We start from the raw sequence: 14251 nt of genomic DNA, 5'->3' as shown, positions 1-14251 counted from the left end.
GAGGGCAGAGTCTCCCAGCACCATGACAGCCAACAGCTGTGGTTGTGAGTGTGCACCTGTGGTCCGAGCACGTGGCCCCACGTGCCTGAGAAACGTGGGCTTGATAGGGTTCAGGTGCGTGTAGCTGAGTAGGATCGAAGGCCACGAGAATGCTGTAAACATCTTGGCCACGCCCTTCCTGTGCCTCGTGGCGTCGGCTGTAAAATAAAGACACGGCGTGTAACCTGTGGCTCTCTCTTCCCGGGAGCAGTATCCCACCCAGACCCAGCTTTATTACCTTGTCTGTCTTTTCTCCATCCTTCACCCCCTCTCAGGCTCACCCTTGGCCGAGCTGGTGCGGCACAGAAGGTGCCCTGGGGCTGAGGAGGCCATGGCCACGCCGGCGCGCCACATTTAAGTGGATAATCGTGCGTGGCCCGAGAATGATGTTATAAATACACAAATGGCCGGGGGCGGGAGACACGTCCCCCACCCCTGGATCAAGGAACCCCTGCCACCTGCGCGAGGACCTTGCCATCGAGCGTAATGGCAGCGAGCAAGCCTGCCCGCGGGACCGACTGGGCAGGGAAAACCCAGGAGGGGAGGAGGGCCCTGTGCTCAGGCGGCGGCAGGAGCCGAGCAGGGTGGGTGCTGGGGCGCCTTTTCGGGGGCTGCCGTGGCCTGGGGGGGACGTGGAGGGGGCTTCTGGGAGCCAGCGGGAGGGGCAGCTTCTGCTTTCAGTAACTTCCCGAGCACCTGCAGGGAACTGATGGCCAGGTCCGCTCCACCTGATTTCCGCAGTCCCTCGCCCAGCCCGCCGCCTACGGGCACTGAGCCGTCCGCCGGGCAGGTGGGTGCTGGAGGGGGGCGGGCCCTGGCACCTGGCCGTGGGCGGCTCCTGTCTAGACACAGCACACGCGGTGTTTGGCACCGGCTCCCAGACTCGCCTCCCATCGCTCCCGTCCCTCCTCCTGGGGCCTCGGACCGCTCGCCCCGCCTGGAAGGTTCGGTCAGTTTCTCGGGTCCTGAGGCCACAGGGTTCCCCTGTGGGGTCTCCGTTTCCCTGGTTCTGGTGCTGGTCCGAGGCTGCTCAGCCCGGAGGCTGCCCCCCAGGAAAACCGTGCGGAGACCCAGGAGCCAGGAGCGACCGTCAGGGTGAGCAGAGGGCGCGGCCCGCAGCACAGGGCCAGGTGCTGGGCAGACCCCGCCGGGTTGGGGGAGGGAGGGGAGTGTGGATTGAACCTCCCGGAATGGGGCACAGCGGCCTTCCTGGTGAGGAGCCAGGGTTGGTGATGGGCAGAGATCTGTGAGCTCACAGCCGGGCTGCAGCGCGATGGTAAGGGAGCAGGTGGGACACGGGGTGACGTGCTCAGTGCTCACAGCCCTGAGCTCACCCCCAGCGTCCAGAGCGAGGCCAGGCGCCGGGGCTCCGCGTGGACTGTGGGATTCTGGGCATTTTTCCTGTTCCCCTCGTTTTCGGTGATGACGTGTCAGTGGGACTTGCACACGGTGACATTTGAAAACCCTGAACTTCCTTTGACACCCCCTGTGTCCTCAGGGACCCCAGCGCTGGGTCACTCTGCCTTCCTCACCCTTCGTGGCCGTGGCCGTGGCCGTGGCCAGGGCCAGGCTGGGGTGTCTCTGTTGATCAGGGAGGTTCCCAGGCTCCACTGGGAGCCCTCCCTGGTGGGGCAGGCAGGCGCCGTTCTGGATTGTTCTGGGTTGTCCCTTTACGATGTACGAATACTGTTAGACACAGACACAGCCCAGCCCGGAGGGACACTGCCAGAGGCTCCCGAGGCCACGGACACCGGCCTGGGAGCGGCTCTCGGGCCACTGGGGAGGGCACGGCGCCAGGAGTGGACTCAGGCCACGGGAAACAATGTGGGTGCCGTGGGGTGTCCCCCGGGGAACAGCAGCGGCTGCTGGCAGATGGCTGGCCGGATGCAGGGCCTGTCTCCCACGCCCCGGAGGCGCTCACAGGAGGGGGGCGGGGGGTACTGGCACACAGAGTGGCGGCTCAGCTACGGGACGGCAGCCCATGTGGGTAGGGCGCTCCGCAGGACGAGCACTGGGGACAATACACCAGCCACGAGGCCACGTCACCGTGCTGCGTGGCTGTGGCACCGGCAGGGAGCATCCACCTCCCTCCGCCCAGCCAGGAGTGAGAGGCCAGCGTTTACCCTCCCGCGCCCTCTGGAATGTTCTTTCCCGGGCCCCTGAGGGACCCTGCGGGAGGCGTGTGGGGACAGAATAGCCGAGACCTGTGTCCCAACTGGAACCCCAGGCCCAAGCTTGAGGCTTCATGTGGGACCCACAGGCGCACATCACACCCCTCCAGACAAGAGCCTGCCTGTCCTGCCCACGGACAGTGAGCCCCTTGGCCATCCAGGCACCGGGCATTGCAGCAGGGCCGGAGTCCAGGCCATGAAACCCATCCCCCTCCCTCGGCCCCTCTCCAACCCCCTCTTCCAGCCCCCTTCCCCAGCCCCTCCCCAGCCCCTCCCCCCAGCTCCTCCTCCAGCCCTCCTGACCCAGCCCCTCCCCAGCCCCTCCCCCAGCCCTCCTGACCCAGCCCCTCCCCAGCCCCTCCCCCAGCCTCACCCATAGGGGGCCAATCTGCTGTGTGTAAGGTGCCTCTGTCTCCGGCCAGTTCTGTGACCCCCAATGCCATCCTGACCAGTGCACTCGGTCTGCAGCATGGGGCCTGCTGCTGTCACGTGGAGCCGGAACCCTGACTCCTCTGGATCCTGGTGCTTCGGTCTGTTTCCCCCGGACACCTCGGCTCGGCTCCCCCCTGGGCCCACGGAGGCGTCTCTGCCCTCTCCCACGGGCTCCTCCTGCCTCTGAGACAGTCCCTGCCACGCTAGCCCTCCCTCCCCTCGGCCAGGCACCCCGTCTGTGGGCACTTCTCACCCCCAGGGCCCGTGGCTTCACAGCCTGGACACCGTTTCCCCAGACCCCAGAGGAGCCGGCATGAGACAGACATCCGGACCCCAGAGGAGGAGCCGGTGTTCGGTCAGACGGACAGCCAGGCCCAGAGGAGCCGGTGTTCGGTCGGACGGACAGCCAGGCCCCAGAGGAGGAGCCGGTGTTCGATCGGACAGACATCCAGACCTCAGAGGAGCCGGTGTTCGGTCGGATGGACAGCCAGACCCCAGAGGAGCTGGTGTTCGGTCGGACGGACAGCCAGGCCCAGAGGAGGAGCCGGTGTTCGGTCGGACGGACAGCCAGGCCCAGAGGAGCCGGTGTTCGGTCGGACAGACATCCAAGCCCCAGAGGAGCCGGTGTCCGATCGGACGGACATCCAGACCTCAGAGGAGCCGGTGTTCGGTCGGACGGACAGCCAGACCCCAGAGGAGCTGGTGTTCGGTCGGACGGACAGCCAGGCCCAGAGGAGGAGCCGGTGTTCGGTCGGACGGACAGCCAGGCCCAGAGGAGCCGGTGTTCGGTCGGACAGACATCCAAGCCCCAGAGGAGCCGGTGTCCGATCGGACGGACATCCAGACCTCAGAGGAGCCGGTGTTCGGTCAGACGGACAGCCAGACCCCAGAGGAGCCGGTGTTTGGTCGGACGGACAGCCAGGCCCCAGAAGAGCAGGTGTTCAGTCGGACGGACAGCCAGACCCCAGAGGAGCTGGTGTTCGGTCGGACGGACATCCAGGCCCAGAGGAGGAGCCGGTATCCGATCGGACAGACAGCCAGGCCCCAGAGGAGTAGGTGTTCGGTCGGACGGACAGCCAGACCCCAGAGGAGCAGGTGTTCGGTCGGACGGACAGCCAGGCCCAGAGGAGCCGGTGTCCAATCGGACGGACAGCCAGGCCCCAGAGGAGCCGGTGTCCAATCGGACAGACAGCCAGGCCAAGAGGAGCAGGTGTTCGGTCGGACGGACAGCCAGGCCCAGAGGAGCCGGTGTCCAGTCGGACGGACAGCCAGGCCCAGAGGAGCAGGTGTTCGGTCGGACAGACAGCCAGGCCCAGAGGAGGAGCCGGTGTCCGATCGGACAGACATCCAGGCCCAGAGGAGGAGCCGGTGTTCGGTCGGACGGACAGCCAGGCCCAGAGGAGCAGGTGTTCGGTCGGACGGACAGCCAGGCCCAGAGGAGCCGGTGTTCGGTCGGACGGACAGCCAGGCCCCAGAGGAGCCGGTGTCCAATCGGACGGACAGCCAGGCCAAGAGGAGCAGGTGTTCGGTCGGACGGACAGCCAGGCCCAGAGGAGCCGGTGTCCAATCGGACGGACAGCCAGGCCCAGAGGAGCAGGTGTTCGGTCGGACAGACAGCCAGGCCCAGAGGAGGAGCCGGTGTCCGATCGGACGGACATCCAGGCCCAGAGGAGGAGCCGGTGTTCGGTCGGACGGACAGCCAGGCCCAGAGGAGCAGGTGTTCGGTCGGACGGACAGCCAGGCCCAGAGGAGCAGGTGTTCGGTCGGACGGACAGCCAGGCCCCAGAGGAGCAGGTGTTTGGTCGGAGGGACAGCCAGGCCCAGAGGAGCCGGTGTCCAATTGGACGGACAGCCAGGCCCCAGAAGAGCAGGTGTTCGATCGGACGGACAGCCAGGCCCAGAGGAGCCGGTGTCCAATTGGACGGACAGCCAGGCCCAGAGGAGCCGGTGTTCGATCGGACGGACAGCCAGACCCCAGAGGAGCCGGTGTTCAATCGGACGGACAGCCAGGCCCAGAGGAGCCGGTGTCCAATTGGACGGACAGCCAGGCCCCAGAAGAGCAGGTGTTCGATCGGACGGACAGCCAGGCCCCAGAAGAGCAGGTGTTCGGTCGGATGGACAGTCAGACCTCAGAGGAGCCGGTGTTCGGTCGGACGGATAGCCAGGCCCAGAGGAGCCGGTGTTCGGTCGGACGGACATCCAGGCCCAGAGGAGCCGGTGTCCGATCGGACGGACAGCCAGGCCCAGAAGAGCAGGTGTCCGATCGGACAGACAGCCAGGCCCAGAAGAGCAGGTGTTCGATCGGACGGACAGCCAGGCCCCAGAGGAGGAGCCGGTGTCCGATCGGACGGACAGCCAGGCCCAGAGGAGCCGGTGTTCGGTCGGACGGACAGCCAGGCCCAGAGGAGCAGGTGTTCGGTCGGACGGACAGCCAGGCCCAGAGGAGGAGCCGGTGTCTGATCGGATGGACTCCTGTGCCGCCGCTCAGGCGCTCTCAGAGCCTGCCACGGTGGCCGGGGCCCGGGGTTCCGAGGGACGTGCCCGGTCAGGGAAGTTGCGCCACCTCCTCAGCTTCTCCCTCGTTCCCTGCTGAGGGAAGTATCAATCCCAGAGGTAGAGGCCTTGCCTGCTTTTTTTTACGAGAGAGAGTGGAAGGGAAGGGGAGACACAGAGAAACAACCCTATGAGAGCGAGCGACCCATTGGTTGGCTGCCTCCCGCACAAGCCCGGTCAGGGCCAGGGGTGGAGCCTGCAACCTACATACGTGTCCTTGACCGGAATCGAAGCCTGGGCCCTTCAGTCTGCAGGCCGACGCTCTATCCACTGAGCCACACTGGCCAGGCCAAGTCTGCCTGCCTTCTTCAGGTCAGGAGGAAGTACAGTATTCCGCCGGGCACTCACCGCCCTCCAACGCCGGCCCCGTTTCTGTCGCCGTAATCTCGGTGATTCTTCTACAGAAAGTTTTCTTCCCGTCAAACTCAGCTCCTGAAAGTCGCTGTTCTGGAACCCACCCGACAACTGTCTTTATTCCGGGCCTCCTTCCCCTCACCTACATGCCACCCACTCTGTACTCCAGCTCAAACCCGCCTTCCACACCGAACATCCCAACCACCCGCCCCCAGGAGGCGCTCTGTGGGAGCTGTTTTCTGAACTCTTTATTAGGCGTTTAATCACTGTCATTTTACACATTTTCTATTCTTCAGAATCGAGACTTAAATCCTGTTAGTCAATAAAAAAGCATTTAAAAAAACACGGGGTGGTTGGTGACAGGAGTAGGCTGGGACAAGGAAGTGGAATGTGCTCCGGGCGGAGGGCAAAGGGCAAAGGGCAGGAGGGAAATGCCTGCAGAGCTGGGGGCCTGCAGACAGGACGATGTGTGTGTTGAGGAGTGGCCCGAGGAGACAGACAGGGGCCCCTATGGAGCCAGGGCCTGGCTCCCAAATTCCTGGGCGGAGTCTGGACTTGCCCCTGAGGGCATGGGGGCTGGGAAGTCCTGGGCTGTGCAGAGAGGGGTTTGCATTTGCATTGGTCCCTGCCTGTTCCCTCAGAGGCTCTAACCATCTGGCTCTAACCTCAGGCCCCACCGCCTCAGGCCCACAGCTCTCCCCCCAAGCCCAGAGCTGTCTCCGTTCCTCTCCTGGCCAGCTGTCTCAGGTCACCGGGCACTCACTGGGGATGGTGACTGAGGAGCCGGCGTCCCGCTCGAAGGCCATTGGAGCGGAGGGAAAGGAAAACAACGAAAGCTCCGTAAACGGCCCATCGCCGCCGTGCCAGCCCCTGTGGGCGCGGGCCACAGCAGCACGGTCGCCGCACTCGCTCTGGGGGCACTGCTCTCCAGAGGCCGGGGCCGCCGTCAGTACGGTTTCTCCAGTTTCACATGGAGGTCGGGAGCTGACCTCCGAGATGCTCCCCGTCTCCTCAGGTCTCAGGATACACAGGCCGGAAGAGGAAGTGCAGGCTGGGAGCAAACTCTCCTATCGCGGGAGGCCTCACCCAACAGTCCCAGTCATTGTGGCTGCACGTAAGGAGTCTTGATTCTTTACTTTGTAAAAAATATATTTTTACTGATTTCAGAGAGGAAGGGAGAGGGAGAGAGGTAGAAACATCAGTGATCAGAGAGAATCATGGGTCAGCTGCCTCCTGCACGCCCCCCACTGGGGATGTGGCCAGCAACCTGGGCACGTGTCCTGCCCAGGGTCTCTTCAGTCTGCAGGCCGACACTCTCCACTGAGCAACCCAACTAGGGCAGAAATATTTTAGTTTTTGCAGCATAGATAGGTGCTGCCATGGTTGCCATTACCTTTATTTTTAAAAAACGATGTCCGATGATCTATCGATAATAGGGCATCCTGATCGAATCCGCCCTCGGGGCTGCTCATGAGGGCTTTGGCCTCGCTGTCTCCACCGCGTACTTCCTGCATGTTCTCAGCTGGAGTCCCCTCGGCCTCCTGCTCGCTTACCTCCCTGCCCTCCTCTTCCCGGGGGAGGCACAGCCCCGCTGACCCACAGAGGCCGCAGCCCCGGCTGCCGGAAGCGGACTTGCCCAGAGCTGACGGCGGCTGCGTCACTGTTGGGCGTAACCTCCCGATGGGCTTCGCTCCTGTCACCAAATGTCTGTGCCACCTGCCTGGTGTGCGGAGGGCATGTCCCCGGGGGAATCCACAGCCGGCCACGGGGGTGGGAGGACCGCACGGAGCCGGCTCTGACCTTCCCAGAAGGTCACACCCTCCCCTCGGCATTCCTGCCTGCGGTGGCAGGTCACCGGCCGGTGGATGCCACCCAGACCCCAGGACTTCTGCCCTCCTCTTTTTGGTTCAAGTCCTGAGGAGGGAGTTATTTAGAGCATAATCTTCCTCGGGAGATTATGATCTTGCTACGAAAACCTAGGAAGAAAAGACATCGGGAGAAAAGACAGGAATGCGATGAACGAGCAGCCGAGGAAATGCCAGGAGGGGGTGACCAGGACAGAAGATGTGTTGTTTCTGGAGAAGACACCAGGGCCACCTCTGACGTCTGCCACGCGAGCTCCCTCCACCACCCAGTCACCGGACCGAGACTCCATCTCCTGACCCTCGACTTTAAGTGTCACGAGCCCCCTCCCCCTCCCCGTGGCCTTTGCGATGCCCTGGGAGCTGGTCCCTGCCAGCCCGCTGCCCCCTTGGCATCCGCTCCGGCTGGAGGTGCCCCTGCAGGCCTCCCAAGAGGGAAAGCCTTCCTGGTTGGTTCGGCAGGTTCTCCCACCACCTGGTTCAGGGCAGGGAAGCTGGGAGTTTCATGGTTTCAGATCTTATGTGCAAGGCTTTAATCCATTTTGAGTTGTTTTTTTTGCCTGTGGTATATGATAAAGTGTCATTCTTTTGCATGTGGAGATCCCGTTTTCCCAACACCATTTATCGAAGAGACTAACGCTTCTTCATTGCGTATCCTCAGCAACCTTGTCAAAGAACAGTTGGCTGTCCATGCTTGAGTTCATTTCTGGGCTCTCTATTCTGTCCCATGGTCCACAGGCCTGCCTGTTTTTGTGCCAGTGTTATTGTCTTTTGATTACTATAGCTTTGTAGTATAGTTTGAAATCAGGAGGTGTGATGCCTCCAGCCTTGTTCTTCTCATTCAAAGTTGCTTTGGCTGTTCTGGGTCTTTTGTGATCCCATGTGAATTTCATGACTTTCCCCCCACTTGTGTAAAATATACCATTGGGATTTTGATAGGAATTGCATTGGATCTACAGATTTCTTTGAGTACTACGGGCATTTTAACGATATTAATTCTTCCTATCCATGAACATGGTATATCTTTCCATTTACTTGTGTCTGCTTTAATTTCTTTCATCAATGTCTTATAGTTTTCAGTGTACAGATTTTTCACTGCCTTGGTTAACTTATTCCTAAGTATCAGAATTATTTCTTTAAAATTAATACATTAGATTCGGCAGCAGTGTCTTATATTTCTGAGTGCTGAGTATGCATAGTATAAAATTTAAAAATTTTTTTGGCGAAGTTTGTGGTTCCAGTAGGAAGATAACTAAATTTGCAGCAGCATTCCCTGTGATCTGATTATGGATTTTTAATGACCCCACCAGCAGTCTGGGGCTGAACTTAAAAAAAAAAAAATGCCAAAGGGGGCAAATCAGGATAGATGCCCTCTCTCTCCCTTCAGAAGAAATGGAAGGAGCTGGTGGGTACATACCAGATTGGGAGGGTCAGAGGTGTCCAGATGTTATGCAATCAGGCTAATTTCCTTATGCCACCTGTCAGGTTAGAGGGAGTGGAGGGAGGTCAGATCCTCACTCATGGATGGGATTAGGGATCAGTTGGGCAGACATATTATTTCCACGCCCATATTTTCTAATTCCTAAACTGGGACGTGGGGCAGTTGAAATGGGGACCACCCTGGGGAACCTGTATCTCACTTTCCAAGGTACAGGAATGCCTTGCTTCCTTCTGTTACTTATTTACAGTAGTCCACTCTTAACTGAGGGTGAAAGTAGTCCACACTCACAGGTAACTCATATGAATACTGTACTGTTTCCCTTTGGACGAATGGGTTATGGAGAAGCCCAAGAATGCCAAATATTAGAAGCCAGATTTCACAGAAAAGGTTACCGTCCTTGCCTCCTGTGGGGGATGGTTAGTAGATGAGACGGTGAGTACCGGGTAAGGTGACAAAGGGGACTCTAGCCTTGTTTTATGTGGAAGTCCACAGCATAATGTCAACACCTCCAAACTGTGTGGTAGGAAGAGCAGAGGCTGGACTAAGCCATCAGATAGTCTGGGTCCGTATTTTGTTTCTATTCATGTTTGACTCAGGGCAATTACATAACCTTTGCGTGCCTATATTTTGGGATCCCTCAAGTGGGGTTAGAATAGTTACTTGGAGCATCGTCAGGTACACCCAAAGGATACGGGGTCACGGGGCACATACCCACGTGGTGGGTTCGGTCCCTGGTCCAGGTGCCTATGGGAGGCAACTGACGGATGTTTCTCTCTGGCATCAATTTTTCTCTCTCTCCCTCTCTCTGGCCTCCTCCCTTTAAATACCAATAAAACCATATGCTTGGGAAAGGACTAAAAAATAATCACAGGTACTTGCTTCATACCGCTGTTGAGAATTTTATGGCAGACGCGTACAAGCCTTAGCGTGGGGCCTGATACACAGCGAGTCTGAGGAAGTTGTACCCGTTGTCATCGCTGCACATTTCATTCAAGTTGGAGACCCTTTGGATGGGGAGCCCCGCCGGGCGGCAGCTGCAGGGGCCTCCGCCATGGCGGCGCTGGGGAAAGCGCATGCAGTGGCCCAGGCCCAGGCTGCAGGGGCGGGCAGGGGCACGCGCTGCCCGGACTGTCGGCTTACAGGCCCCGCGGGCCCCAATGGAGGCGGCACAGAGGACAGCGGTTTGGGCCAAAGCGTCAGCCTGCCCTTGACGGCACGTGGGTCCCGCCGCTCACAAGGCCGGCGCCGGTGTCGCTCCCGCGGGAGCAGGCACGGCTCCCAGCTCGCTCCATGGCATCGCTGCCCCGGGAGGGGGCCGGTCCAGTCCCCGTCCCCGTCCCCCGCCCCGGCTGCAGGGCCTGGCAAGGTCAGGCGGCGGCGAGGCCGCGTGCAGCCCCGCGGGGGGCGCGCGGAGCCGGCGGGAACGTTCCGGAACCTCCGAGCGCTTCCGGGGGCGGGACAGCCCGGACCCCCCCGGAGGAGGGAGCGCGGCGCGGGGACGGCTCTCCCGCGGGAGCCGTGGGCGAGGGGCGCGCGGAGGAGCCGCGGCGCACGCGCACTCGGCGCCCGCCGCCCGGGATGCACGGAGGGCATGGAAATTTCCAGCGGCTCCCGGGCCCGACGGAGCAGGCGCGGCGGCGGCGCCGAGACCTGAGGGGCGCGGGGCCTCCGTGGGCCCCGCCGGCCGAGCCCACCGTGCTGTCCCGGCGCCACGGCGCCGCACCGCGGTCCCCGGGGGGCCGCTCGCCGCGGGGAGCGGGGCTTCCGAGGGGCCGCGGCCCCTTTAAGGAGGGGGCGTGGCCCGCACGGGGGCGTGGCCTGCGCCGGGAAGTGGCGCGCGGCGTGCGCGGCTGCCGAGCCTTTAAACCCGGGCTCGCGCGGCCCGAGCGTGCCTTCGCCGCCGCCCGCCGCCCGCCGCCCGCCGCCCGCCGCCCGCCGCCCGCCGCCCGCCGCCCGCCGCCCGCCCGCCCTCCTCAGCGCCCGAGCCGCGGTCCGAGCTGCCGCCGCGCGTCGGCCATGCCCCGCTACGAGCTGGCCTTGATCCTGAAAGTCATGCAGCGGGTGAGTGACCTTCCCCCAGAACCGCTTCCCTCCCGCGCGGGCGCCTCACGCCGGCCGCCGCCCCTCGCCTTCCCGCGGGGCCGGGGGAGGCCGGGCCGGGCCGGGCCGGGCCGGGCCGGGCCGGGGCGGGCGGGGCGGGCGTCCGCGGCGCGGGCTCGTGGCCGCCGGCTCGGCCGGGCCGCGTGCGCGCGGGCGGCGGGGGTGTGCCCGGGCGCGGGCGGAGGGTGTGCCCGGCTCCCGGCGGCGGCGGGGGCCGCGGGTCCCGTGGAAGGGCCTCGGGAGGACACGCGCGAGCGCCCGGCCCCGCGCCCGTGGTCGATCGCGAAGCCGCCTTGTGCCCGCCGCCGCCTCCGCTCCGCCGCCGCCTCCGCCGGAACCGTCCGCTCCGTTACCCGCTCCAGCGTGTGCAGCCCGGACCCCGCCGCCCCGGCCGCCGCCCCGGTCACCGTCCGGCTCCTCCCTGACTGCAGCCTGGCGGCCCCGGGCCGTTAGCCGGCTCAGGCTCCCGGTCGCGACCTGTGTGAGCCTCCCGCATGGCCCGTGCCCTCCGGCCGAGCGGGAGGGCGACCAGGTGTGCGGGAGGCAGACCTGCAGTCCGGGCACCGGCTCCGGCTCCGGCTCCGGCTCCGGCTCCGGCACCGGCACCGGCACCAACGCGGCCCGGAGGCAGCTCCTCGTCCCGGTGCCGGGAAGGACGCCTCCCGGCGCTGCAGCCCTCCCTCCGTGAAGGCGGTAACGGCGTGTGTGTGTGTGTGCGTGTGCGTGTGTGCATGTGCGCGTGCTTTTTTTCCAGGTGCAATAAAAACTACTTCCTACGCCTGAACTGCTGGAGCCGAGCCTCTCCCAGTGCGAGAGGCCTGGGCGCCCTTTGTTGAACCCTGCTTTTGAGGAGCAGCTGTTAGGAAGTTTGGGGTGAAATTCAGCCTGGATCCTGGCCGGCCTTAGCGCAGAGCCAGGAGGCTGCACACCGTCGGGAGGAGAAAGGACACCGCTGCCTGGTCAGGGGCCCTGGTGTTCCCAAGCTTGCTGTCCCAGGATTGGGGAAATGCGATGGTGGCTGGAGCAGTCCCCCTCCTCCCCCAGGGACGCTGCACAGAGAGAACGGGGGCCAGGAAAACAAGCACGTTATTGAAAAGGAGACATTTTTAGATCCATGGAAATTGTTCAAGCCCCCTCCTCCTTTGCCTGTGCTTTTTAGGAGACACCACAGGTCCCGGGAAACGCAGTTTCTGAGGTTCCTCCTGTTCCCGTGTTTCAGGGAGGAAAGGGTCAGGGTGTGGGCAGGCATACGGGCTCATCAGCCTTGGCAGTGAGAGCCCCAGCCCCTGTCCTCAGCCCGGTGAGCCGGCTGCAGGTGTGATACTGGGGTTTCCTTCGCCAGACAGGCGTGTGCTGGTGTGTTTTGTATGCTCTGCACTGGAGCATGCATGGTTTTACCCTACTTCAGGGAAGCCCCACAATACAGTTGGTTTAAAGAGTCATTCCGTCCGCTCCTTGAGACCCTCACAGGAGGGCAGGGTGAGGAGGAGGAGGAGGAAGAGGAGGAGGCCGGCACCACAGATAGGACGTTGTAACAGGGCGAGCTGTGCCCGAGTCCCTTGGCCTAAATAAAGATTAAACAGCAACAAAACATGTTTTCTTCACACAACTTATTTTTAAGTAGGTAAATGTTTGACAAACACAAAGACTCGCTGCTTTTGACAATTTTGCTTTTCAGTTTAGGGAAATAGGATTCTAAAATGGGATCAATCCTTGGAAGGGAAAGGATGAAAGTTAACACTGGTGCATTCAGTGCAGGGAGCGCTGGGAGCTCCGTCCTCGGCGGCAGCGCTTGGCGGTCCCGCCTGGGCAGCCTGCGGTGGCTCCTCCATTCCAAGTTGGTATTTTTCATAGTTTTGGATCTGAAATCTTCACAGTGTCACCCTTTGAGGCGATGGCGTATCCCACCACCTTCCCCGACCGTTTCTGCCTGGGGATTGAGTCATGCACTGTCGGACAACTGGGCAGAACTGGAACTGGGGAGACGAGTGTGTCTGGTTCTCTTCTGGGTGCCCCAGGAGCAATCCAGTCTCTTGGGAGTGTACACTCCTCTCCCCACTTCTCACCTCCTTTGACCTGTACTGGACTCAACATGGAGCACGTGCTAGAAGCTTAACGTAAGCTGGCTGCCGTGCGAGGCGCTGGCACATCTCGTGGACTGAAGACCCGAGGCAGGCCCCGGGCGTCCAGCCTCAGGCGGCACAGCGGGATCCTGTGGCCACCGCGAAGCCGGGCAGCCTCCCCAGCCTCTGCTGCTGCCCTCCTCCCCTCTGCGCTTACGGTGGAGACCAGTGCTCCAAGAAGAGCTTTATCTGCAGGTGCCATTCAGCTTACCCTTTATTGTAACGTGTAGCTATAACAACGTCCTTCCCACTCCCCCCAACTTCCAATCCGCATGAAGAGCCAGTAAAGGGTTAAATTCTGAAACTGCACACGGTAAAGTAACATGCTGGGAGAGGGCCTTCGGGGGTAGCCTGGGTCCATTTGGAAGGGGGTTGCTTAGGCCATGTTTATGGAGGGGTCTCCAGGAGGAACACACTTGGAAAGCGTGAAGCTGTATCAGAGCACTGCCGAGCCTATCGACTGCCGGAGCCTTCACGTGGGGGAGGACACATGAGTGCAGTGGTCGGCAAACTCATCAGTCCACAGAGCCAGATGTCAGCAGTGCAATGATTGACATTTCTTTTGAGAGCCAAACTTTTTAAACTTCTCCTAACGCCACTTCTTCAAAATAGACTCGCCCAGGATGAGGTATTTTGTGGAAGAGCCACACTCGAGGGGCCAAACAGCCACAGTTTGCCGACCACGGAGCTAGAGGACAAGCTCAGGCTACGTTCCCAGGGAGCCCAGCCAGTGCGTGCAGGCCCTTTTAGCCACAGGAAGGGGGCGCCTGTGAGGTGCACGCTCTCAACCCAGTCCTGGGCCCGGGGCCTTCCCTAGACCCAGGGTTGGTCACCCATTGATTGGGCGGCTGCGGTCTGAGGGAAGGACTGACATCCCTCGTTTCATTTGGAAATTGGATTTTAAAGGTTGGGATTTAATTTCCGTGTGTGAAAGACTGAATTGCCCATACGTGAAGGATAAAGCCCCTCCTGTGTGGAGAGCGTAGGAAGAGCTGTGTAAGTAGACGTTTCCGTGGGCTGGGCTCGGGAGGAGGGCTGGCGAGGTGCAGACCGCCCCGCAGAGCACTCCGGCTCTGGCTGCCCGGGTCTTGTGACATTTGCCCAGAGTTGGCGTTTCGGGGTGTGAAGGCCCTGGGAATACACGTCCTCCTGGTCTTGAGCCGCTCAGGAATTTTC

General features: G+C 61.9%; 2 protein-coding genes across 2 annotated transcripts in view; both read left to right on the top strand.

The window, feature by feature from the left end:
* Positions 1-1312: 1312 nt before the first annotated feature.
* Positions 1313-14251, top strand: part of MRPS6 (mitochondrial ribosomal protein S6) — a 58621-nt gene continuing 45682 nt past the window's right edge. Inside the window, exons 1-6 of the mRNA XM_036430272.2 lie at positions 1313-1327; positions 1538-1608; positions 2980-3155; positions 3244-3351; positions 3440-3659; positions 10208-10913. Of these exons, the coding sequence (XP_036286165.2) occupies positions 1313-1327; positions 1538-1608; positions 2980-3155; positions 3244-3351; positions 3440-3659; positions 10208-10913 (1296 nt within the window). The remainder of the gene's footprint in view (positions 1328-1537; positions 1609-2979; positions 3156-3243; positions 3352-3439; positions 3660-10207; positions 10914-14251) is intronic.
* Positions 10783-14251, top strand: part of SLC5A3 (solute carrier family 5 member 3) — a 29834-nt gene continuing 26365 nt past the window's right edge. The window contains exon 1 of the mRNA XM_036430270.2: positions 10783-10913. The gene's annotated coding sequence lies outside the window, so the exon portion shown is untranslated. The remainder of the gene's footprint in view (positions 10914-14251) is intronic.

Source organism: Pipistrellus kuhlii, unplaced genomic scaffold (genome assembly GCF_014108245.1).
Source record: "Pipistrellus kuhlii isolate mPipKuh1 unplaced genomic scaffold, mPipKuh1.p scaffold_m20_p_105, whole genome shotgun sequence".
NCBI lineage: Eukaryota > Metazoa > Chordata > Mammalia > Chiroptera > Vespertilionidae > Pipistrellus > Pipistrellus kuhlii.
The sequence above is the reverse complement of the archived record's forward strand: the minus strand, read 5'-3'. Positions and strand labels throughout refer to the sequence as shown.